Source organism: Rhinatrema bivittatum, chromosome 7 (genome assembly GCF_901001135.1).
Source record: "Rhinatrema bivittatum chromosome 7, aRhiBiv1.1, whole genome shotgun sequence".
NCBI classification, from domain to species: Eukaryota; Metazoa; Chordata; class Amphibia; order Gymnophiona; family Rhinatrematidae; genus Rhinatrema; species Rhinatrema bivittatum.
The window spans coordinates 138,903,433-138,931,296 of record NC_042621.1 but is presented as its reverse complement, the minus strand read 5'-3'; the positions used below and the strand labels follow the sequence as shown (position 1 = coordinate 138,931,296).

The 27,864-nt window shown below is 41.7% G+C and overlaps 1 protein-coding gene across 1 annotated transcript in view; it reads right to left on the bottom strand.

The window, feature by feature from the left end:
- Positions 1–27,864, bottom strand: part of CNOT1 (CCR4-NOT transcription complex subunit 1) — a 987,642-nt gene that overhangs the window by 892,160 nt on the left and 67,618 nt on the right. The window contains 1 exon segment of the mRNA XM_029609242.1: positions 25,361–25,468. Coding sequence (XP_029465102.1) covers positions 25,361–25,468 — 108 coding nt within the window.

The window sequence follows — 27,864 nt, the reverse complement described above, 5'->3', positions numbered from 1 at the left end:
CTCACAGATCTGCCCCGATACGCATAAGAGCCCTTAAGCCAGTTGTGCGTGAGCATAGGTGTGTACTTATGCACACCGGTATGCACTGGTGCGCGCCCCGGTATGGGCGCAAAGGGCCGGTCTGCACGCAACGATCCATGAGGAAAAATAGCACCACACCAAACCGCACGCAAGACAGCACTGCTGCAGCCTGCCATTTGGAGTGCCCACTTAGTGAAGCGGGCCCTAGCCCATTTGGGGGCACTCAACATGCTCAGAAACCCCCTTCCCTTACCCTAACGGGATTGGGAACATCAATGGTATAGCATGCCGAGCAAGGAGACCGAAGACAAGACTTACCAAAGCCCTTCCACGTCTGAATTGGAGGAGTTCTTCTCTACTTACCTGAGCTCAGCGCTTACTGGCTGAGTACAGAGTCTCCGGCTGCGGGGGAGAAGGCTTTGGTTGTCACTGCCATGCTCTGCTTCTTGCACCTGCTGCTTTTCCGCAGCAAAGTCCATGCTGGGAACCGGCTACTGGACCAAGGCACACCTATGAGGGATCTCGGAAAAATCACCTCAGGAATTCAACTGGGGGATGGACCATTAGATATCACTGCATGAGAGTGGGGCTCACTCTCTCAAATTTAAGAGAAATTTTAAAGGAAATGTTTCCTCTTCTAAAGGAGTACTGTGTTCGATAGGGAAGGCACAATTCACATCTGCTAGGAGACAGAGTGAACGGCTGCGGTCACTGTAGGGGTGTATCTAGGGTGACATCAGCTTTGAAACCTAACAGCCTCCATCTGCTTGCAGGGGAGCAATAATCCATTGGTCCTGAGTCCATCTGGCTACACGCTAGGAAATTTACTTTTGCTAAAGTCTTTATGGCACAATATATTAGCAAATAGGGCAAGTTTTTGGAGACACTCATAAGTACTGTGTCGTATAAAATTGGTAATGTTGAATCCGGGTAGATATAGAGCAGTAAACCCGTTTTCCAAACATCTAAGCATTTGTCACAGCCGGGGGGAGGGGGGGGGTGCGTTTGTATGCAGCTTAGAGCGCTTCGCCTTTGTTAATGCTGACTACTACTATTAAGTTATGGGGAAGTTGAGAGGTTTCATGAACTGGAGTTCCGCGTTCTGTATTTCAAAACTGTTTTCCAAGTTGCGGCTGTTGTGGAAAAGGGGGTGTCCCACATTTTATGTAGTACCTTATCCAGGAGCTCATGAGGGGGTAATGCCATCTGTTCTGGAGGCATCTCGAATATTGAGATTAACAGACAATATGTCTGCTTCAGAATCTGACAAGATCATGTGTGACTTCTTTCCAGTGAAAAGTATTTAGGACATACCCCTGACAATCATGTAAGAATTTGAAACACCAGAGCACTGGATGTTTGTATTGGACAGCACTATAAGATTAGCCAGCTACTGTGGATCCAAAGATTAGTCTGTTAAGCCTGGGAACAAGTTCAAGTGAACTGGAATTGCAAGATAATTCGCAGATGAATAGTAAGATTTTATTTGCAACAAGATAGATAACTCTATCCCAGGCCAATGATAAATATGGGTACTCAAGCAAAGACATGTATTGATGATGAAGTCTAAGTGTCTTGTATACAAGGTCCTTTCAATATCTATATTTGAAATATTTTTTTTTTTTATCATTGGTTCCTTTTCAAAAGTGTACATACCCTTAGTTCTTAATACTGTGTATTGCCCCCTTTTGCATCAATCTCAGCTTGCAATCTTTTGCAAAGTTGGGAAAGAGGCCATTTATTTTCTCAAATGAAAAAGCTGCCCATTCCTCTTGGCAAAAAGCCTCCAGGATCCAGTAAATTCTGGGTCTGTCTAGCATGAACTACATGTTTGCGTTACCCCCAAAGTGGCTCAATGTTGAGGTCAGGAGACTGATGGCCACTCCAAAGCCTTCACTTTCTTCTGCTGCAGCCACTAAATGGTCAGCTTGACCTTATGTTTTGGATCACTGTCAGGTTGGAAAATCCACGTGAACCCCATGTGCAGCTTCCTAACTAATGAATGCAAATTCTTCTCCAATTTTTTTTTTTTTTTTTTTTTTATAAGATGCTGCATTCATCCTGCCATCAATTTTGACTAAATTCCCTGTACCACGTTAGCTCACCTCCCCCAAAACAGCAGAGATCCACCTCCCTGCTTCACGGGAGGGATTGTGTCCTCTTCAAAGGCCTTGACTCCTCTAAACACAGCATTTTGGTTGTGACCATAAAGTTCAATTTTGATGTCATCACACCAAGTTTTGTTCCAGAAGTTGAGAGGCTTCTCTTTGGCATATTGTAAGTGGGCTGTTTTGTGATGTTTTTGCAGCAATGGCTGTTTCTGGCAACTATGCTATGCAGTCCAAGTATTTTATTGTGCGTGCTGAAACACCGGCACCACTTTGCTTCAGAGAAGCCTATATTTTAGTAGAAGTTGCTTGTGGGTTTTCTCTTTGCATCCCAACAAATTTTCCTGGTGGTTGTGTCTGAAAACTTCCTTGGTCTACCTGTCTGGTCTTGGTATTAACAGAACCCATACATTTTCCACTTTGAACAGTACAGATTGGCATTTTCAAATCTTTGGATATCTTTTTATATCTTTCACTGATTTATAAAGTTAGGAACTACTTTAGCTTGCAGATAGTTCTTTTGCTTTCTCCATGCTTTAGTAACCAAAGTCATTGCAGCTCTGGATGAAGTGCACAACAGATAAATTACAATCAAGGAACAGGTGTGGATGCCTACCCTTCACTGCCATTTCAACTTGTGTCAACTTGAGAGTATATCAGTATAAACATTCAAGGGAATGCACATCTTTGAACAGGACCATTTTATTAGTTTCTTTATTGCTATGGTTTGCTTAATTGTGCTAGACAGTGATGCATATTTTTAATGTGTTTCAAATTAAAACAGACGTGTTTTGTCTTATCACTCATGTTCTTAAAATACTACTTATATCTTACAAACTCTGCCACAGCTATGTAAAGCAGTTGCTTACCTACAACGGGTGTTTAAGGATAGCAGGATGTTAGTTCTCAAGCATGGGTTTCAGATGGCACCCCCATCAAGAGCTTTAAGCCTGATACTTCACTTTCAATGCATATACAGCAAAGTTCTCTGATTCAACGGCAGGGGAGAAGAAAAACTGATACTTCACACATCCAGCAGAGCTCTCTGCTTCAACGGCAGGGGAGAAGAAAAGAGGGTTCGCACTCACAAAGCGGGGAGTAGCTGGCTTGTTACGGCGGTTACTACCCCAAACCAAATGTGCCTGATACTTCACTTTCAATGCCCATCCAGCATGGCTCTCTGCTTCAACAGCATGGGAGAAGACTTATACGTCACGCATATCCAGCATAGCTCCCTGCTTCAACGGCAGGGGAGAAGAAAAACAACCAATAAGGGCTAATAACATAGTCTGGGTAAAACAAATAAGCATGGGTGCAGCTTGCTTATTGCGGCGGCTACTACCCCTAACGAATCAAGCTAGATATTTCACTTGGATGCAGCTCCATCACTGCTCTCTACATTAAAGGTGGGGGTGGAAGGGAAATAGAACCAAGAGCTAAGAGAAACAGATAAGTATGAGAGAAAATATGTGTGAAGCTTGCTGGGCAGACTAGATGGGCCATTTGGTCTTCTTCTGCCGTCATTTCTATGTTTCTATGTTCCTATATATATGATCTCAAAGATTCTAGAACTTTCAAACATGCCTTACTGAGCATGTGCAGCTGTAGCACCCTGCCACCTAGGCAGAATACCTCAGTCTGATCTAGCTACTACATGGAGAGACCAACTCCCAGGGGAGGCGGCTGGGTTTTATGAGGACTAACATCCTGCTATCCTTTGGGAACACCTGTTACAGGTAAGCAACTCCTTTCTCTGAGGACAAACGGGATTGGCAGTCCTCACATGGGTGACTCCCAAGCTATAGGCTGTCTGAGCAGAACAAAGTGGGAAACTGCAGAGTGCTGAAAGCACCATCTCCCCCCTTTTTGCCTGTCAGGCAGCCGAGCCACAAAGGGGTCCAGGTGGGAAAAGAGTTGGGATCTACAAAGAGAAACCATAGAAATAAAACCCCCATGCGTAGCAGGGGCACTAAGACAGAAGTGATATGAGTGCCAGCAAGAAACATACTCTATCATGGAAAAACATTACAAGCAGGGTTTTGGATCAAGAAACCATGATAGTAGGTCTAGAACCTCCTGGATACAGGAAAAAGTCTAGAGATGTAATCAAAGGCAACCAAAAATCAACTGAGGTCTGAGAGCTCCCCAAAATGAAAATGTGGTCCACTGGCATCCAAGGACAGAATGCTCTGCAGAAGTGTGCCCATGTATGGCTGATATGCACAATGGGCAGAAAAATCCAAGCAATGCTTGGAAGAATAATTAGCAATGGCAGGGTGGGTGACAGACCCTACAAGGCAAAGCAGACATACTGACCATGCAGGACAGCATCAGGGGATTAAAGGCAACCCCTGAATGGGATCACTAGCCCAAAACCCCAGCAGGGAGATAAGGCCTGAAGCTCATCCACACTACACCCTGTCAGGGGCAGAGCTATCCATCCTGTCTACAGGATTGTCCAAAGTGCCTTCCTGCTCACCTGAACTATCTAATGAAGAGAAAAGCTAAAGGCATTACTGGCCAGAACTTGGCAAAAATATAAGTGGTGTATCTGTCCCTGCAAGTATACACTAAGATATACCATGAATGCCCTAGTTTTTCCTCTCCTCCAGTTAGAATGTCAAGGGGAAATCAGAAAAGCAAGTTTGCTTACCGTAAAAGGTGTTTCCGTAGATAGCAGGATGAGTTAGCCATGCTGTCTGGGAAGAGTCTTGAGACCCCCCCCCCAAGTAGGCAGAGTTTTCCTCTGAGTCAGAGTCTGACTGTGCGGCTGCGTGGTGATCTCCCACACTATTCCCTCTTCTCTTCAATTTCTTTGTAGCCAAGCGAGAGGTAATATGAAAAAAAAACAATGTCTCTTGTTGGACTGTCTAGGGAGGAGGGAGGGAAATTGCATGGCTAATTCATCCTGCTATCTACGGAAACACTGCTTACGGTAAGCAAACTTGCTTTTCCCTGTCGATAGCAGGGCTGAATTAGCCATGCTGTCTGGGAGTCCCAAGCTCCCGGGTTGTGTCATTTGGTATGTTTTTTTGAAAGTCAGGACAGCAACCCATATGACGGTAGACTGTTTCATCTGTTTTGAAGAGGCAAGACTGCATCGAGGTCACTTGCTGTTGTAGACAATAGTGGGACATGAAGGTTTGGATGGACAACCAAGTTGCCGCTTTACAGATATCCAGTAATGGAACCTTGTTCAAGTGGGCAACTGATGCTGCGGTGGCACGTATTTGGTGCGCCTCAGGCTTCGCGGGAAGTTTGACCGTTTGTTGTAACAAAATAGAATGCACTGCGACAACCAGCTGGCGATGGTTCTCTTAGAGACTGGCTGTCCAGGATCATTTGGATTACAGAAAACGAAAAGCTGAGAAGGTCTCATGGCAGATTGAGTCCTTTGTTTATAGTTCACCAAAGCTCGTTTACAGTCCAGTGAGTGCAGAAGTTTCTCACTATCATTGGTGTGTGGCTTTGGCATGAAAATTGGACGCGTGATGGTTTGATTTGAGGTGGAAAGGGGAAACCACCGTAGGAAGGAGTGTGGGGTGAGGACGAAGGGTGACCTTGTTATGGTAGAATTCCAAATAAGGAGAGTAGTGAACTAAGGCTTGTAAGTCACTTACTCTTCTGGCTGATGTGACTGCCACTAGGAATACTGTTTTCCATGTTAGGTATTTTATATGGCTTGTGTTTAATGGTTCAAAGGGGGGTAGCATTAGCTGCTCCAAGACTATGTTCAGGTCCCATGGTACAGGAGGCTTTGTAACAGGTGGTCGGAGGCAGAGGATGCCCCTCATGAACCTGGAGATCAAAGGATGGTTAGATCTCGGAAGGCCATTACAAGAGTTATGAAAGGCTGCAATAGCGCTTATATGTACTCGAACTGATGTGGTAGCCAAACTTGCTTGGTAAAGCATATGAAGATACTCTAGTAGCTGTATGGCGGTGGATGAGAAGGGATCTAGTTTTCGTGGTTTACATCAAGTCTGATAACAGTGCCATTTGGCAGCATAGTTATGCCTGGTTGAAGGCATTCTGGATGCAATGAGGATATCTTCAACTTGAGAAGGTAGGTCGAGGTAGTTTAATACTTGCCGTTCAATCTCCACGCTGTGAGATATAGGGATTGATTCATTGGATGGAGAAGGGAGCCTCCTTCCTGTGTTAACAGTTGTGGATGGTTCTCCAGCGGTATTGGTGGGCGTATGGAGAGTCTCATGAGATACACATACCATGCTGGAGCTATGAGGATCATGTCCACTATGTCTTGAATCCATTTCTGAATTGTCCTTGATATTTGCGGAATGGGAGGGAAGGCATATAGTAAGCCCGTTGTCCATGGGATGAGGAAGGCATCCGGGGCAAATTGAAGCTTGCTGGGGTAGATTGAGCAAAAAAAAAAAAAAAAAAATCTGTGTTTGACTATTTCCGTGGCGAAGAGGTAGACTCCACTGATGGAAGATGGTGAGGGCCACCTTTGGGTTTAAAGTCCACTTGTGTGGGTGAAAAACTCTGCTTAGGCAGTCCGTTACATTGTCCAGACCCGGAAGTAAGAGGCCTGGAGGGATACCTGAGCTGCATTTGCCCGTTGTTGTATTCGAATTGCTTTGACACAGGGTCCAAGAACCTGACCCTCCTCTTTTAGAACATAACATAAGAAATTGCCATGCTGGGTCAGACCAAGGGTCCATCAAACCCAGCATCCTGTTTCCAACAGAGGCCAAAACCAGGCCACAAGAACCTGGCAATACCCAAACACTAAGAAGATCCCATGCTACTGATGCAATTAATAGCAGTGGCTATTCCCTAAGTAAAATTGATTAATAGCCATTAATGGACTTCTCCTCCAAGAACTTATCCAAACCTTTTTTGAACCCAGCTACACTAACTGCACTAACCACATCCTCTGGCAACAAATTCCAGAGCTTTATTGTGCGTTGAGTGAAAAAGAATTCTCTCAGATTAGTCTTAAATGTGCTACTTGCTAACTTCATGGAATGCCCCCTAGTCCTTCTATTATTCGAAAGTGAAAATAACCGAGTCACATCTACTCGTTCAAGAGCTCTCATGATCTTAAAGACCTCTATCATATCCCCCCTCAGCCGTCTCTTCTCCAAGCTGAACAGCCCTAATCTCTTCAGCCTATCCTCATAGGGAAGCTGTTCCATCCCCTTTATCATTTTGGTTGCCCTTCTCTGTACCTTGTCCATCGCAACTATATCTTTTTTGAGATGCGGCGACCAGAATTGTACACAGTATTCAAGGTGTGGTCTCACCATGGAGAGATACAGAGGCATTATGACATTTTCCGTTCTATTAACCATTCCCTTCCTAATAATTCCTAACATTCTATTTGCTTTTTTGACTGCTGCAGCACACTGGGCTGATGATTTTTAAAGTATTATCCACTATGATGCCTAGATATTTTTCCTGGGTGGTAGCTCCTAATATGGAACCTAACATCATGTAACTACAGCAACGGTTATTTTTCCCTATATGCAACACCTTGCACTTGTCCACATTAAATTTCATCTACCATTTGGATGCCCAATCTTCAAGTCTTGCAAGGTCCTCCTGCAATATATCACAGTCTGCTTGTGATTTAACTACTCTAAATAATTTTGTATCATCTGCAAATTTGATAACCTCACTCGTCGTATCCCTGAGGCACTCCACTGTTTACCCTTTTCCACTGAGAAAATGTTCATGTAGAACATGGCTACCTGGTTGTCTGTGTACACCATTAAACTTTTCCCTTGGATCTGAGAAGAAAATGTTTGACGTGCTTTCAAGATTGCTCTTCGTTCTAGGAGATTGATTTAGTACATAGATTCTTGAGGTGACCAAAGTCCCTGAGTTTTCATGTTGCCTAGATGGGCACCCCAACCCTTCCTGGAAGCATCCATAGTTAGGGTTAGCTGATGGTAATCTGAAGGGCACTCCTATTGATAAATTGTTGGGAAAGCCACCATTGAATGTCTGCTTTCATCTGTGCGGTGAGCTGGACCTTGGTTGTTAGTGGCTGCAGGAATTGAGACCATTGAGATTTTAGGCCCCATTGTAAACAATGCATATGGAGTCTGGTGTGGGGCACTACATGGATGGCTGCTGCCATGTGTCCTAAAAGTTGGAGAACTTGGCGCGCAGATGCTCTATTTCGGGTGAGTATGTTGCACACTAAACTCGAAAGCGTATGAATTCTGTCCTGGGGGAAGGAAAGCCTTCTGCTGCACAGTGTTGATGAGAGCTCCTATGAATTGAAGAATTTGGGTAGGTTGAAGGTGTGATTTCTCGTAATTGACAAGAAATCCCAGAGTTTGAAGACAGTTTATGCTGCATATCGTGTGTGCTTGTAGTGAATCTGGATCCAATGCTACGAGTAGCCAATAGTCCAGATAAGGGAATATTTGGATCGATAATTGTCTGAGGTGAGCCACCACCACTGCTAGGCATTTTGTGAATATCTTTGGGGCTGAGGAGAGGCCAAAAGGTAGGACTTTGTATTGTAGTGCACCTTCTGAACTTGAAAACAGAGGTAGCACCAGGAAGATGGGTGCATAGGTATATGGGAGTATGCATCCTTCAGATCGATGGAACATAGCCAATCGTTGGGTTGTAAGAGCAGCAAAATGTTCTTGAGCGAAGTCATCTTGAACTTCCGAATGTGTTTGATGAGGTTGTGCAAATCTAGGATGGGACAGAGACCTCCCGACTTCTTTGGAATGAGGAAGTATGGGGAATAGAATCCCTGGGTTTTTTTGAAGAGGGATTGATTGGATAGATTTCCGAACCTGTAGATTTACTACCTCTGTGTTGAGAGATAAGTGAGCAGATATATCCCGTAGAGGTATGTGGGGAAGAGATGGAAGGGTTTGGAAGTTCAGACGATAAGCCTCCTTGATTATGCCGAGTACCCACTGATCTGTGGTTATAGATTCCAAGCTGCTGAGAAAAAAGCGCAGACGTCGTCCTATAAATGTTGGTGGTAGTGGCTCTGACTATTAAAAAAGCAGGTGGTTGCTTTTGTGGTGGCGCAGTGGATGGTTTGGGCTGTCTTTGTTGAAGATGCCTACCCCTTGATGCATTAGGTTGTGTGAAATGCCTTGGTTGACCATATTACTGTGATCTGTAAGGAATATATGGTCTGGAGTATGGTCGCTGGTAGGACCTTCTAAGATAAGGGTAAAATTTATGTGTCTCAGAAGGGGCAGTAAGAGAAAAAACCTGTGTTCTGTTCCTTTAGGTGGGGCACAGTCTCACCGAACTTCTCCCCAAAAAGGTTATCCCCCACGCATGGGATGTCAGCCAGCTTATTGTGGACAGTCACATATGCCACTTGCTTTTAGCCAAGCAAATCGCCTGACTGCTATGGCCATTTCTGAAGCTCTTGCTGAAGATTCAAACCTCTCATAGATCGAACAAAGTAAGTGCCGCAGATCCTCTTCCATGTCAAGGAAGGGCTACGGGAGGGTATTATCGTCCACTAGGCAAATATGAGTGTCTCCAAAACCGCCCTAAGTACTGTGTCATAAAATTGGTGATGTTGAATCCAGGTAGATATCAGAGTGGTAAACCCGTTTGCCAAAATCATCTAAGCATTTGTCATGGCGGGGGGGCGTTTGCATGCAGCTTAGAGCATTTCGCCTTTGTTAATGCTGACTACTACTATTGGTTATGGGGAAGTTGAGAGGTTTCATGAACTGGAGTTCCGTGTTCCAAAACTGTTTTCCAAGTTGCGGCTGTTGTGGAAAAGGGGGTGCCCCACATTTTATGTAGTACCTTATCTAGGACCTCATGAGGGGGTAATGCCGTCTGCTCTGGAGGAATCTCTAATATTTTGAGAATACCCATCATTTGAACCCTGGGATCCAGGATTTTGCCTGTTTCCACCTGTATGTCAGGTCTTCTGGGGGAGAATAGGGCTCAGGTAACCCTTCCAGCGTGTCAGAGGACATGCCCGTGGAGGAATTTAGTGAAGATAAAGAGAAAAATGAGTCTGGACTGCATGGGGAAGCAGGTATTGGTATATCAGCTGGAGTAGATGGTCCAGGAGCAGGTGATGATGGTAGAGAATGATCTGGAGATTATTGGTGGAACCGTTTTTGCCTGTTCCAGGTCCTTGAAGAAAGAAGTTAATACTTCTGAAATTTTTATCATGGCTGTAGTTGCCAAGGATCCCGGTTGCGTTGGTACATGAACCAGTCTTGGAGATGGTTTCACAGGTATTGCTGCTAGTAATATATCTTGAGGCATTGTTCGCTTGAGTTGAGGTGAAGGTGGAATGAGTGGTGATGGCCAGAATCTTTTTATTATTGGTGCCTGTAGAGAAGGGGATAGTTTTTTGGTGTGAGACACCGAAGACTGGCCCGAATAGGAATCCTCACTAATTGATGTGTTTAAAGGATTGAGATTCAGGGTCAGAGAGGATTTCAATATCAACATCCAGACTATGTGGAGGAAGTTGTGATGTTTTATGGGTGCTTTTGATCTTTTGAGATCTTTTCTCCAGCAAATGTGTTGGTTGCTGACCTGGTGAGGGCGTGATTTGCTTTGAATGCGTCGCAGTATGGGATGAACGCTTGTGATGAGTTGTCTACTTGGCACGCTTTTCATGGGAATGTCCCGATGCGCAGATTTTCTTTTATGTTTGCTGTGCATAGAGTCTGGTGCCTGAGAGCAAGGTCAATCGGGAACAGAGTCCTGTGGCCCTATCAACGCACTTCTGACTCCCTTCTTCCACGGTACCTCAGCCAGAGCCCCGGCTTTTCTAGGCAGCTCTAGGGGTCTGTCTGACCTGAGTGTAGTACTTGGAGCGGCGCGACTCCTCTCCATCGGCCCGAGGGAGGAGGCCCTCTTGATAGATGTCTTGTTTCTCTTCACCCGTCACAGTGATGAGTGTACTGAGGCTGGTGGGGCTTAAGAGCCCGTCCGAAGCCTTTCCATTTTTTCAGCATGCTGGCACTGGGCCCTTGGCAACAGACCACAGTCTCTGCATGAGGCTTAGTTGTGGTCAGGGCTTAGGCACATTTAGCAATAATTGTGGCCATCAGTGATGGACATAATTTTGCCACACTGGCAATATTTGAATCCAGATGGCTTTGGAGCCATCTGAGATCAAGAAAAATTTGAAAAAGAGCAGGGGGGGGGAATACAAAATAAAAAAATTGCAAACAAGAATTTCCTAATGGAAAAAGTACTGAGGAAAGTACCCCGCGTGCAGATTGGCTCATGGAAAAATAGGAGCTGAAGAGGGAATCATGCGGGAGATCACCACGCAGCCACAAAGAGTCAAAGACTGACTCACTGAGGAAGACTCCACCTACTTGGTGTTCGCAACGCTTCCCAGACAGCATGGCTAATTCAGCCCTGCTACTGATGGGAAAGGAGCAAAGTACACAAAAGACAGAACACTGAACTGCAGGGTTAAGAAGTCATTAGGCTGTATCTCGACCCCAAGCAAATAACTCACTGCTGATTCCAGTAGGACGTTGCCCACTTGATAGAGCCCTCAGCCTGTTTGTATCAGCTGAAACAGAATGAATCCCCCCAGAAACATTCCAAGAGACAGGAAGCCAAGGTGCCACAAGTACAGACCCCTGTCTAACAGGATTTCACCATCCTAGAAACCCTAAGGGTACCAGGGCAAGATCAATGTGATCTCAGAACAGACTGCCACCAACCTAAGTTAGGTATTAATTCCTCAGCCATAATTACATATACTTCCCCCAAGGAAGCAGGCAGTCCAGTAAATAGAACAATCATTGCATGAATCAGGACTCCCTTGTCTGCACACAGGGCTATCCCTAAATGGGGAGCTATAGCTTCAATCCACTGCTACCAAAGTGTAGCATCTCTGATATTGGGGTCCCTTGTCCCTCAACTTTCTCAGCTATGGATATGGATATTTGAAAAGCATACTTGCCACCTATTAGATGGCCTAGAACCCTCCTCAGAGGTAGGGTCCCTGAGGTGAGAATGACTGGCAATATTGGTCCTCTAGCCTACAAGGAGAAGCACAGATTCAAAGTGTCGAGGCTTCAGTCCAGCAATAACCTGCAAGAGACTGAGCCCCATAGGAGATTTGTGACCTGGGAGGGGGTCAAAAGACCTATTCTGCTAAGGAAGGAGGAGACTCCCAACACTACCTTCCCCTGTCTCTACTCCCCTAAGGGTTTGACCAGGAATGTAGTCCTATGTCAGCCTGTGGCGCACAACTTACGCTCACCAGAAGGGTAACACACCCATACAGTAGAGGGAAACCAGAATAGAGCCCTCCACTGTAAAAGCATGCCAACTAGTACTCATGTAGTGGTAACCCATCCTACATACCCACTTACTGTGCTTATGGGAAGATTGCCATGGCACAGCAAGGACTGAGCAGCACCTGTTATTCCTGTGCACTGCTAAAAAGTAAAATCAGTGTGATGACACCTTCCTCTCCAGTGCTCCTGAGCACTTAATGGTGCAGAACTGAGGGGGCAGCTGATACCTTGACACGACAATGGCAGAACCCTGGTATGGCTGAGTATATCTGGCAAACTAAACATGAAATTAAGCAACGGATTAATAAACATCAAAGTAGCATTCGTAGATTTAAGGGAAATGTGCTTTTGGTTTCTCATTGGCTGCTAATATAAAACTGTGTCTCAAACAATTGAAAAATCACAAGAGGGGGTGATATCTCCTATATGTTACGCCAATGTGGACAACGCTTTATTTATACATGGCATATATCTTTTGGTCTTAAAGACAATAACAGAGTGGCAGTTTTAGATTGGACACTGATTGGTCATTTGAGCGCTAAATGTTAAGTCATTGTAGACCTGTTTCACTGGTTAAACTGAGTTTAAAAACTTTGGGAAAGGACAAAATATATGTTGGCATTTTTTGCTTTGTCAGATGATGGTGACAAGCCCTTTTTCACTGATAAGCTTGATCTGATTTATCAGAGAGATTTTCATTAAATTTGCTAATTTTGGAACATAAAATCTATGTTGTAGGAGTGAAGTTTAACCTTTACGTTCCAAGTGTTTGACTCATACATGTGAAAGCATATTGTTGAAGATTGTGGAGATATGGTAGTTATACATTGGAGAATTGAGCTCTATGGAAATTTGTTTAGTAAGTTTACTATAATCATTGATAGCCATGTTTGTATCTTTATAGTCTGCTATTCCCTGAAGCCATCCAGCTAGGGGGAAAACAAGGGTCCCTTGTCGGGTTAAGATGGGTTAAGCATTGGAAGTAAGGTAGAAGAAATCTGTGAGGATTAATGGACTATAAGATGTTATGTCTTTGATTGGGTTGGATGTGAATGAGTTTTGTGTACTGTGTCAATTATGGTTTTAAAGTTTATGTATATTGAGTTGTATTACTTTTTGTAGTAAAAAATTGTAATATTATGATAAGACTTCTTTAGTGTAAAATGTTGGTTATATTGAAGTGTTCTCTCATCATTTTGTATTTTTTATGGCTGAGGACTGCACAGACAGGGAGAATGCTGCCTGCCATCGCCAAGGCGCTTGGAGCGGATACCTTGCTGTACCAGACCACACACACTGCACGCCACTGACACACTAACTCCCAATGCAGTGAATAGGACCAGTGTGATGACATCCCCAGTACCACTGGCATTTAGGGGGGGGGAGGGGATATGCTATAGCATCTATTCCTCCAGTACTTGATAACTCTCCAAGAGGCTGGACACAGCCCTTGAAATTCCATCAGGAATGGCTCACCAACACCACCGTTTCCCTCGTGCAACAGCAGCAGTGAAGTCTATGGCAACTAACTGTGCTTATGGTGCTCTGTGGTCATGTCCATAAGAACATGCCCAACTTCATCAGATCATGGGTCCATCAAGCCCAGCATCCTGTTTCCAGCCGTGGCCAATCCAGGCTATAAGTACCTGGCAAGTACCCAAAATCTAAGTCTAGGTCTATCCCATGCTACTGATACTAGTAATAGCAATGGCTATTTTTTTTTTTTTTAAGTCAACTTGATTCCTAGCAGGAAATGGACTTCTCAAAGAACTTATTCCAAAATATTCCCTAAACGCGAAGAAAAATGGCAATCCATCAACCCTCATCATCCTGCAAGGACAGAGACAAAACAAACACTATCAACAACTGGAAAGAAAAAGGTATGAAATCTAAAACAAAACAAAGTCCAACACACAACTATTAATCACAAAAACAACACCACTCTAACTCTTTCCTTCCTACTCTTCAATGCTCAATCAATAATCAAAAAAATTCCAATTAATGACCTTCTCCAAGATGAAAAACCAGACTTTATAGCCATCACAGAAACATGGGCAAACAAACACACAGTAATAATCAACCAAATCAACAATTCCTCTTACAGAACTTTTTCTTTGCCCAGACCAGAAAAGAAAGGCGGAGGCCTAATGCTCATCTCCAAAAAAACCTACAGATGAAATTCCAGCAACTGCTCTCCACTGGAAATTGCACTATTTGATTCTCCACACTTACAAATCTGCCTAGTATACTGACCTCCCAATACTCTTGAAAAAAAAACTGCTCACCACTCTAACTTTTCCTTGACCAAATTATCTATCATCAAACCTATAATTATCCTAGGTGACTTCAACCTACACATGGACTCTACCCCCTATCACCTGCCTGCTCCTCAATCATTGATGCACTATCATCTCTGCCTCTCAATCAAATTATCACTGGACCTACACACAAGGCAGGTCATACTCTAGACCTAATCTTCATCAATACCAAATTTTGGTCTAATCACCAAACAACGATTTCAAAAATTCCATGGTCTGACCATTCTATCATCCACACAAATCTAGTCTCACATCATAAACAGTCCACAAGAAAAAACACAACCAAATCCTTCTATCGTCCACCTTTCTGCATAGAAACCCTTCAAATAAATCTGCAGTCTGAAATAACTAACATTGATCTATCAAACATAGAAAATGCAACATGACGAACACAATAGCAGACAAGATAAACCCCATAACAAAAACTATAAAAAACAAAAAATCAGAATCCTTGGTACAACAAAAACAGAGCAGCAAAAAGGAAACTCAGAAAAAGAGAGAGATCCTGGAGAAAAACAAAAACCACACTAAACGTATACAGAACACAACTCGCCGAATACAAAAAACTCATCAATAAAACAAAAAAAAAAAAAAAAAAGACTTCTACTCCAAAATAATTAACAAATACCAACAAAACCCGAAGATGCTCTTCAACATGGTAAAAAGCTTAAAATCCTCTCAACATGAACCTCTTTCATCATAGACGATAAACTGCGATGACTTCACTAACTAATGAAAAAATCAAATTACTTATAAAAAAAAACAAAAAAATGAATCTCAAAACCAGAAATTACTGAACATTCAATCAAAAACCTGGTCCAACTTTGAAACAGCATCTTCCTTAGAAATCCAAACGTGCATCAAAAAAATGAACCCAGCTAAACACCCCATTGACGCCATTCCCATCACAACAATAAAAAATCTCGATCTATTACCAAAACACTAACTAAAATTGTAAACCTTTCCCTCTCTGAAGGAAAATACTCAGAATGCCTAAAATCGGCCATCATTAAACCCAATCTAAAAAAAACAATCTAGATCCAGAAAATCCAATGAACTACAGACCCATATCAAACCTCCCATTCATTGCCAAAATCATTGAGAAAATTGTCCACAGTCAACTCACTGACCATCTAGATAACATCCTCTTACCTTCTCAATTTGGCTTCAGAAAGCAACTTAACACAGAAACACTACTTGCTATGAATGATTTCGTACTCAAAGGATTTGAAAAAGGCCAAAGCTACCTTCTAATCCTGCTCGAGCTATCAGCAGCATTTGATACTGTAAACCATTCTATACTGATTAATCGTCTATCTGAAACTGGTGCTAACAAAACAAGCCTTCAATGGTTCTCCTCCTACTTGTCACAAAGATCCTACCAAGTACTACTTAATGATTCCCTATCAAAGAAAATCAACTTAGACACTGGAGTCCCCCAAGGATCTGCCCTTTCTGCAACGCTCTTTAACATATCTCCTCCCACTATGCCACTTCCTTGCAAATCTGAATCTAACCCACTTCATCTATGCTGCTGATATTCAAATATTAATTCCAATAAATTCAATTGAAGAAACATACAAGTTAACTGCCAATTATCTAATCAGCATAAAGGAAATACTAGCCAACATCAAACTCATCCTCAACTTTGACAAAACTGAATTGATATTACTTGACAGAAAGAACTCCTCTCTACAAACACCGCCACTCAATCTCATAGACCAAAATACATTATCTCCAATCAACCATGCCCACAATCTCTGAGTAATTAGACAAAGATCTTTCATTCAAAAATCATATTTCAACAAAAATCAAAGACTGTTTTCATAAACTACTCACACTTAGTCATCTAAAACCTTTTCTCCCAAATAATGTCTTCAGAACAGTTCTACAATTACTAATTTTCTCCAATATAGACTACTGCAACTCTACTTTTCAACTTACCGCTAAATACCATTCACCCTCTCCAGATCCTACAGAATGAAGCTGCAAGAATCCTCACAGGAGCCAAAAAGCATGACCACATCACCCCAACCCTTATTTCACTCCATTAGCTACCAATAAAATACAGGATTGAATACAAAGTCCTTTCCATCTTACATAAAATTATATACGGAGAACAAAAAAATTGGCTAAGCCCCTACATACCCCAAGTAGAAACCTGAGGTCAGCAAACAAAGGACTCCTAAAAACACCACCAACGCATTCAAATCAACTCACCTCCACCCAAAATAGAGCTATCTCCCTTGGCAGCCCAAAACTATGGAACTCCCTCCCAACTAAGCTAAGAATTCAAGAAAACCTAAAAACCTTTAAAAAATAATTTTAAGAACTTGGTTGTTCAAAGCAGCATACCAATCCACCCAAAGGATCATCTAAACATCGCCGTCCTCCAACACAACCTCATGACTAATTGAAATTCATCACATCTATGCTTTTCTTAAAGAACTCTAACTGAACTTCATTACTTATGTTATTTCCTAAGCCTAATAACAGTTTGTACTTTACCACTGTTAACCCCCCATTTCCCTATAACCTATTTTGTAAACCGTTATGATGGCATTATTTTAACGTTTCCGACTGACAGTATATAACTTCAAATAAATAAAATAAACTTATCCAAGCCATTATTAAATCCAGCTGCACTAACCACATCCCCTGTCAAATTCCAAAGTTAATTATGCATTGAATGAAAAAGAACTTTCTCCAATTAGTCTTAAATGTGCTACATGCTAACTTCATGGAGTGCCCCCTAGTCCTATTATCCGAAAGTAAATAACTGATTCACATTTACCCATTCTAGACCTCTCATGATTTTAAACACTTATCATATCCCCCCTCAGCTGCCTCTTCTCCAAGCTGAATAATCCTAACCTCTTTAGTCTTTCCTCATAGGGGAGCTGTTCCATCCCCTTTATCATTTTGGTCACCCTTCTCTGTACCTTCTCCATCGCAACTATATCTTTGAGATGCGGCGATCAGAATTGTACACAGTATTCAAGGTGTGGTCTCACCATAGACAGATACAGAGGCATTAACATTTTCAGTTTTATTCACCATTCCCTTCCTAATTCCTAACATTGTTTGCTTTTTGAATGCTGCAGCACACTGAGCCGATGATTTCAATGTATTATCCACTATGATGCCTAGATCTCTCCTGGGTGGTAGCTCCTAATATGGAACCTAACATGTAACTATAGCATGGGTTATTTTTCCCTATATGCATCATCTTGCACTTATCCACATTAAATTTCATCTGCCATTTGGATGCCCAATTTTCCAGTTTCACAAGGTCGTCCTGCAATTTATCACAATCCACTTGTGATTTAACTACTCTGAATAATTTTGTATCTGCAAGTTTGATTACCTCACTTGTCCTATGGCATCTGACCACATTCACTGAAGCCCACCATGGTAATAGTGCTTGTAGGGCCAATGCTCTTGCGCTGAAAGATGGATCACATCAAGAGCACCAAATGACACATTCAGGGTTTTGACAGCTCTTGACCGTGTTTTAACCAGTTCAACGGTATATAGTGCCATCACTGACACCACAGGTGTCTGTGGACATAGCCCGGCAGCACCAATAGAATCCCCGGTGCCCGAAAGTATCTATGGACCGACGGCACCCAAGGGCACCCTGCAGGCAGAGACTACAGTTCCAATATCTCATCAGTGCCCAAAGAAACAGATGACTGCCAGCACCATCGACTGTTCCCCTCAGCTCACCTTTCTGTCAGAGGGAATCTATGCTGCAGGCTCAATGGCATCACTCACCAGCTGCTATAGTTGACAATAGCCTCACTAGTGCTATTAGCACCCATGGTGTATGAATCCAGGCAGAGCCTCAGATGTCCCCCATTCCCCCCCCCCAATCCCAGCAGCTCAGGCCCCTGAGATACTCTGTATCCATGGTGCCTGAGAGCCATAGTCCAAGAAAACAAAGAGGTAGGCGATCTATGATAACCGTCAGGTGAACACAAAAGAATAGATGCCTGGATCTTTTCCAACACTTTATTGATGCAGAGACGTGTCCAATGAAATTGCCCGACTCAGGCAGAGTTTCGCAGCTTTACAGCTGCTGCCTCAGGGGCTACAAATAGAGTGAACAATCAAATAAAATGAATAAATATTTCATAAATATAACCATTTTCTCCAAAAATAAATAATGTTATTAAGATCTCACAAATATTAAAGAATTTTATATAAAAGAATAAACATCCTTTTTAAACATTATAAAGATCTAAAGTCATAATTAAAAATTAAAAAGGTGACAGCAAATTACCTGAACTAGTCAAGTTCCAAATGGAAACATACTTATTCATTTAGAACAAAACTTAATATGTTCTAACTCATTTAAAAATGTAACTAATTTACCTCCACTATTCCAATCAGTGATGCTGTTTCATCCAATCAATTGTAATGGTATGCCAGCAATACAAGAACTAGAAAAAAAATCCAATTATTAAAACAAAATTCAATCTAATTAATATAAACATATGGTAAAATTTGCTCATGTATATTCTTTAGCGTTATCATATATGCATAGCTAAAAAATGTTAAAATCACGATGTGATTTAACATTACATTTAAGTGGCTCATATGTTTTAGCGTTTTAATCATGTGTGCACTGCTAGAAACCCAGAGATCATACTACATAAATTCAGCTGAGATAAATATTGCACCATAACTCGTTAGTTATGATACAATATAGATTTAGCTTATAAATATCATCTGTCATTGTATTAATCATATTCCTTGCTTCTATTGTTTTTGAAAAATAATTAATATCAAAAGACTTGCAAGGTCATTTAATACAGTTTGTGCTTTAATAGTATAGCTTGTAAAATAGAAGCGGGATAGTGCTATACATACTTGCTGAGTACCACATTACAGTTTATAATTATTTATTTTGGATAAGATAGTCTGCATCGACATTATAGGCATTACGTGCACTCTTGAGTTTAGTGAAGATTTAAGTGTGCTGCACAAATTTGAGTAATCGTGTGGGTATTTGTTTTTTAAACACCCTTTAGCGCGATCGAAAACATTAGAAGCAGAGTTTATAATTAACAGTGAAGATTCTTAGTAAATTTCAGTGTGCTGCACATATCTGATTAGTCTTTTGATAATTATTTTTCAAAACAATCGAAGCAAGGAATATAATTAATACAATGACATGATATTTATAAGCTGAATCTATATTGTATCAAAACTAAGTGATGAGTTATGGTGCAATATTTATCTCAGCTGAACGTAGTATGATCTCTGGGTTTCTAGCAGTGCACATTATTAAAACGCTAAAAAATATATATATGAGCCACTTAAATGTAATGTTAAATCACATCATGATTTTAACATTTTTAGCTATGCATATATGATAACGCTAAAGAATATACATGAGCAAATTTTACCATATGTTTATATTAGATTGAATTTTGTTTCAATAATTTTAGAACTGAATGTTTTAATAATGGTTGGATTTTTTTCTAGTTCTTGTTGCTGGCATACCATTACAATTGATTGGATGAAACAGCATCACTGATTGGAATAGTGGAGGTAAATTAGTTACATTTTTAAATGAGTTAGAACATATTAAGTTTTGTTCTAAATGAATAAGTATGTTTCCATTTGGAACTTGACTAGTTCAGTTAATAATTTGCTGTCACCTTTTTAATTATGATTTTAGATCTTTATAATGTTTAAAAAGGATGTTTATTCTTTTATATAACATTCTTTAATATTTGTGAGATCTTAACATTTATTTTTGGAGAAAATGGTTATATTATTTATGAAATATTTATTCATTTTATGTAATTGTTCACTCTATTTGTAGCTGTAAAGCTGCGAAACTCAGCCTGAGTCTGGCAATTTCATTGGACACGTCTCTGCATCAATAAAGTGTTGGAAAATATCCAGGCATCTATTCTTTTGTGTTCACCTGATAGCCATAGACCAGTGAAAGGACAGCAGGATGCTCATTGGTGTCCCGTCAGGAAGTTGCAAGGAGCCTGGAGGACACCGGAGCACTGTCCCTGGATGCCTTGGCATCCTAGGGTGCCTTGAGTAGAAGGTGACCTCAGCACTCAATCTAGCCAAAGCTGAAACACCTGTTGCCTGAGGGCTTCAGTGGCATTCGAAGGCTCAAGAGCCCCAGTGGATGCTGGCCTCAAGGACAACCAGGGCACTCAATGGCGATCCCAGTGCCTTGTTAATGGTGCTTGTCTGACGGCCCCAAGGATGACCCTGGTGCTCAATGGCAGTCCTGGTCCCCAACGTGGTCCTAACACATCAGACCAACAGTGCTCACAAATGTGAACAAGCAACAGTTACTGGGCAAGGCATCCAAGATGTGGCAGTAAGCTGCTTGCCCAGGCTCCTGCTCACCTTCACTCTTCAAGGAGACTGCACTGCCATCATAGGCAAACAGGAGGGGAGGCTATGTTATCCAGGGCTCATGCCCACTGAAACTAGTTCCTTTGAATGTGGGGAGGATAAGCTCTTCCCCCACAGGAATAGTGTGGTCCTTGAGTTCAGCACTGTCTGAACCTCTACCGATGCCAATTGGTGAATGACATGGAACTCCTGCAAATCTCAGGTAAGACCTCAGGCTCAGCAGCATACATGGATCACCCACAGACTGCATTCAGTCAGGCCTGCCAGCACCTGACAAGAGAACAAAAACAAATAAGGAGAGGAGAGGAAAAATACTGCACCTGCAGTTTAGTGTCTGTAACAGAAGATAATAGACTTGGCCAGACTGCACATTGACTAAGGCCTGCCATACAGTAGAAAGAAGAGGAAAAGGAAAAGAGACTACCTTAAGGGAAAGGAAGAAAAACAGATTCAGCTCTAGAGGAAAAAAAAAGTCACTTACAAAAACTGAGGAGAGCGCAAAGCTGAATACCATGACATAGCTCTGTGGGGAGGAGGAGGGAGACTGAGGGACTCTGCCTATGGGGCAAGGTGATGACTACAGCGGAACATGCTCAGTAGGCCATGTTTGAAAGTTCTAGAATCTTTGAGATGAAAATTCCAGACCAGGGATCCATCCGATGTGGTCACCCATGATTGAGGACTAAAAACCTGCTGTCCTTGAAGAAACTTATCACAAATGTATGAACACAGTAAGGAAAGAAAGTATAGAAAACATCAGAATACTAGACTACCACTTTACTCATGAAAAACTTGAGCCAGTACAGGACTAAGCATAAAATACCTCTAGGAAACGCACATGAGCAAAATATGGCATGATAGCTTGAATAATCTTTAACTGGAGTCTTAGCAAAATAGGAAATTCTTTGACAGTAATTTAGTCAGTTGTAAATCTTGTGGTTAATTCCATTATATTCAATTTAGTTTAATATTATCAAATGCAAAACTTGTGCTTCAGGAAAGGCAGCTATTAAATTGAAAATTGTTGCTAGATGATAGTGCATGTGGAAGCACATTTAGAAAACCTGAGTCTTTTGGAGAGGATCTGGGTGAGAGGAAACTCTGAACTGATAATTACCTGCTCTGCCCTAACCGGGGGTTGGAGATTTTCTTAGCCCCGGAGTGGTGGAGATTGATTGGCCGGCTGCCCCGAACCGGAACTGGGGCGGGACTTTTAAAACACTGCCGATAGCGGCGCGCAGCCGATGCCAGGCGCGCCGCCAAAGCCGCGCATGTCTGGCTTAGCCTGATTTGCCTGAATTGACTGCGACTAAACCGTGAGTTGACTATTTCCTCAAGTTTGCTGAGGTTTTCCCCACACAAATTCCTCTCCACGAGATTCTCTGCATTTTGATAAGTAGTACGAGATCCTATCTGTACCTTGAAGTGACCAGGTTATTTACAAGGGTAAATGCCTCATTCTAAGAGAAAGGCGAAACTACGCCTAGTATCTAATATTTCCTCAATCCCTGGACAAAGATCGGTTACAGAATGGATGGAATCTTCCGAAAATTCCCCCGTTGTACCCTGTGCAGGGTGATTATGAACTAAATCCCCTTCACCTGACCTCTGAAATATCTCTCAGTCCGGGGGCTCCCAATAAACCATCTCCTCCTGGTTATGAAGGGTCTTCACCCTTAATGGAACCTGAGGAACCAAAAGAAGTTATTAACTGTAATGGAACAGTCGCTAACCTACAAAAAGGAGAAGAAAGACTGGTTGACCAACAGGCGGAACCTCCCTTATTAGAAGGAGATCATGAAGCAAGTCCCGATGGGAAAATTCAACAGGAACCTAGAGACTCTAGTACTCCCAAAATGTCAAATATAATTAAAGTTGATGTTGAAAAATCAGACCAGGAAAAATTGAAAATAATGAAACCTAATACTATAACATTAGAATCACTTTGGAATTACATGGTGAAAATTGATTCCCTCATTGTAAATTTGACAGGAGAAGTGCGACAGACAAATGTTTCCTTGAAAGAAAATAGTAATAAGATTCAGGAACAGCAAAAAGAAATTAGTAGCTTAGATAAAAGGTTGAAACATGTTGAAAATGTTCAAGAATGTCAGATTAGAAGTGAGGTTATTATACAGAGAAAGATTGAAACATTGGAAAACACTGTAAGAGCTTTGAATTTAAGAATAACAAATTTTCCAGTCTCTGAATATCTAAGCCCTACTGAATTGTTTAAAATATGCCAACAAAATTCTTAATATATCTGAACAAATGTACCCTGTAATAGTACGAGCTTTCTATGATGGGGGAAAGAAGAGAAAAGAGCAATTAGAGAAACCTGGTGCTGAGAGAGAACAAAAGTTGGAACCATCATTAAATATTTCAGAAATATTACAAAAATCCCAAGATGAATTAGACATTAATGATAGAAGTACTTTATTAATTCAGTTTGCTTTCATAACTGATAAAGATAATGTCTTAAAGCTATTCTTCCGTAACAGAACAAAAACTTTTTACGGACAGAAAGTTTGGATTTTTCCAGACTTGGAAAAAAATACACAACTGCGAAGGAAAAAGTTTTTAGGTTTCAAAAAAGAGGTGGAAGAAAAAGGAGGTTTCTTTTTCCTAAAATACCCTTGTAGGTGTGCAATTAAACTAGGGGGGAAGGATTACTCCTTCTTAGATCCAGACCAGTTAAAAAAACTTCTTGGGAAATAAATTCGGGAAATAAGAGTATAGTGAGATTCCAAGTACTATATTCTATTGTGCATGTTTTCTTTTGAATTTGGCTCATTTATTGCAATTGTAGAGATCTCAACAAACTTTTCCTATAGTTAGAAGTGCATTTACGAATGTTGTATTGATATAACTGTTATATTTTCTCCTTTCATTTGCCTGATGTAAATGACATATTTCTTATTTGCAAGATATTTAGATATTCTTGTATATATGTGAAAAAATTTATAAACAAGTAAAAAAAAAGAAAACCTGAGTCTTTTAAGAGATGCCAGGAACTTTCATCTGTTCTTTTGCTTTATTTTTTGCTTTTCTGATTTTTAGAAATAAAAAAACCTAAATAGGCACCCAGGTGACCTGGCTCCCAAAGTTTTCTAGCCCTGTCACCTGCAACTTGTTGACCCTTATTTCTACATCTTCAAATTAGACTAACAGCAACCACAATGTCTTGTCTGATAGGAGATGTCTTCTTGATCTGGATGGTACATATTGTGCCTTGCCTCTAATCCCACTAGGAAATGAGAGTGATTCCTTACATAGAAACGACAGCAGAAGACCAAATGGCCCGTCCAGTCTGCCCAGCAAGCTTTCACACTTATTTTTCTCATACTTATTATCTGTTACTCTGACTGCTGAGTTCAGGGCCCTTACTGGTAACTTTTTTGTTCTAATTTCCTTCCAGCCCCACCACTGATGTAGAGAGCAGTGCTGGAGCTGCATCAAAGTGAAGCATCAAGCCTAATTGGTTCGGGGTAGTAACCACCACAACAAGCAAGCTACTCCCATGCTTACTAGGGGACATTAGTTTACTGTAAATTTGCTATTCTGGGAGGGAGGGACTGCCCTTTTTTCTTTAATAGATGCATTAATACAGTCACATTTGAACATGAAAATTGTATTCCTATTTTACCACTAATTTAGTTTCCGATGCTACAGGAATATGTGTTTCTCCATTGTGTGACAATGTCCACAATGGATGAACACACATTCCTCTAACTTCAGATCAAACAATTCTGAAAATGACAACCAGTGCTATTAAAAGCATTTAGTCACCTCACTTTGCTAAAAACTGACAGCAAAAAAAATAAAAAATATTCACACAAATGTTTATTCCTTACTAGACCACAGCATCTGTGCCTATTACTTGCTCTTCCCTATTAATAGCTTAAAAGAAAATAAAAATGTCCCGTCCCCCCCCCCCCCCCCAATGTATCCTTTGCCACAGTCCTTCCAGAAACAACTTTTCAGTCCAACAAGAGAGCATATGAATTTGGTCTAAGGCTATTGTGAAGAATTTGGAACAGCATTAAAAAAGCTGGTGGGTGAATTTCTTATTCAGAAAGGAGAGCAGTAAATTTAAGTCGAGTATGCAGAGAGTTTTGTCAATACAAAAAAAATCACTATACAACAAAAGTGGTTAGACAAAATGAATGCATGCTTGAAATCCTGTTCAACCATAAATGATAAAATTGAAGTACAGTTCTCTACCACATTTTATGTTAAAGCAAAAAAAAAACCTTACCTGATGGAAATCTTTACCACTGCTTTTACCATCGCCACTAAAATCCACATGCGAGAATAGACAGCGTAATAAATGCCTGTCTGCCTCGGGGCCGTGACGATTTACAATCTGTAAGACAAAGTAGTCTGTCAAATAGTACTATCAATGCTAGTTGAACCCCTCAGAACTACTTTTAAGTTACTAGAACTCACATCTATAGCTATCATTCTTAACAGACCAAAGCATATTGCCTCTAATGTACCCATGCCCCACTGGGCCAGACAAGGAACAGACGTATCCTAGTGTGCACAAAGTGCTATGGAGAAGTCATTAAGCAAGTTCAATTGAAGACTGTCCTGCAGTTGAAAGCAAAAATCAGGCATGGTTGGAAGGAGAAAGCAGAGTTGCTTACCTGTAATAGGTGTTCTGAGGATAGCAGGATATTAGTCCTCGCACATGGGTGACATCAGATGGAGACTGACATGGAATTTTTGATCCAAATCTAGAACTGTAAAATGGCCCACTGAGCATGTGCAGCTGTAGTCACCACCCTGCCCTCTAGGCAGAGTCCCTCAGTCCATAATATAGCTAATACATGGAAAAACCAATTCCCAGGAGAGGCGGGTGGGTTTCGTGAGGACTAACATCCTGTCCTCAGAGAATACCTATTACAGGTAAGCAATTTTGCTTTCTCAGAGGAAAAGCAGGATGGTAGTCCTCAACACCCTAGCTATAGGCTGTCCGAGCAGAACAAAGTAGGAAACACACTGTGCAGCAGCACTACCCATCACTATTTTGCCTGTGAGGCAGAAGACCCACAAGGGGTCCAGGCTGGAAATGTTTGGGTTCTACAAAGAAAAATCATAGAAATGACAGACAAAACCCTCATGCATAGCAGGGGTGCTTTTAGCAGAGGAGTGATGCAAGTATGAGCAGAAGCACACTCTGCATCATGGAAAACATAAGCAGGGTTTCAGATCAGTAATCCTGACAATGAGGTAGGCCTAGAACCTTCTGGGTTCAGGAAAAAGCCTAGAGATGTAAACAAAAGAAGGACTCTTGGACAAAGACTGCAGTTTCCTTTGGTATTAGAAGACAAATGAAAACTTGAGGCCCGAGAATGCCCCAGAAAAACTGCAGTCCACCGACATCCGAAGGACAAAATGTCTCTGCAGAAGTGTGCCTGTGTGACTGATAAGCAATGGGCAGAAAAGCCCAAACTATGCTTGGAGAATAAATCAGCAACAATGGCAGGGCCTAAGACAGACACTACTTGCTGAAGCATTTAATTTAACACATATACTGACATTCATGAAAAAAGATCATATCGTATCGGTTTACAGGGAACAAAGTATTATAACATAACCCTAACTAGTGGAAGCTTAAAAGTTACAATAAAACAGGGGTATGGAACTGGGTAGGAGGAGAGTAGGGGGGACAGATAACACATTAACTAATTACAACAAAGTGGAAGTAAGTGCTAGTGGGTCATGATCTGATCTAGACGTGGCTGTTAGCCCTGGTTAAGGAAGGCTTGTTGAACAACCATGTCTTAAGGTTTTTTTTGAAAGTCAGTAGGCAGGGGTCCTGTCTAAGATCTGGAGGTATGGCATTCCAGATAATAGGACCTGCTAACGAGAAGGCCTGGTCACTGGTAGTTGACAAATGGGCGGCTTTGAAAGGAGGGGCATGTAGAGATCCCTTATAGGCCTCCCTGATGGGTCTGGAAGAGCGGTGAAGTTTAAGCAGGATCTGGTGATGAATGGTTTTATGGATGATAGTGAGATTTGTGAAGAATTCTGTAGCTTATAGGGAGCCAATGCAAATCTGAGGATAGGCGTAATATGATCTCTTCTATTGGTGTTTGTCAGGATTCTTGCAGCTGCATTTTGGAGCATCTGGAGAGGTTTGGTGGTGGAAGTTGGAGACCTAGAAGAATAGCATTGCAGTAGTCAATCTTAGAGAACAAAATGGTCTGGAGGACATTTCTGAAGTCTTGGAAGTGCAGTAGTGGCTTAAGTCTTTTCAGTACCTGTAACTTATAGAAGCAATCTTTTGTCGTGAGATTGATGAACTTCTTTAAGCTCAGCTGGCTGTCGATTATAACTCCCAGATCTCTTGCATGTGCGATTAGAGTGTTAGTGAAGGATTGCTGTTGGGGGTCATAGTCGTCTGGAGAAATAAGGAGTTCCGTCTTGGCAGGGTTCAGTATCAGGTTGAGGTCAGTGAGGAGGAGATTTATTGCTTGTAGACAGTTGTCCCAACACTTGAGTGATTTTGTAATGGATTCGGTTATAGGGATCAGGATTTGAACATAGTCTGCAAATATGTAGTATTTGAGCTTTAAACTCATGAGCAAATGGCAGAGGGGAAGGAGGTAGATATTGAAGAGAGTGGGTGATAGGGAGGAGCCCTGGGGAGCTCCAAGAGTAGAATTGATTCGTGGAGACTATTATTCACTTTGACTTTATAGCCTCTGTTGCCGAGAAAGGAGTTGAACCATCTGAGGGCCGTTCCTGTTATCC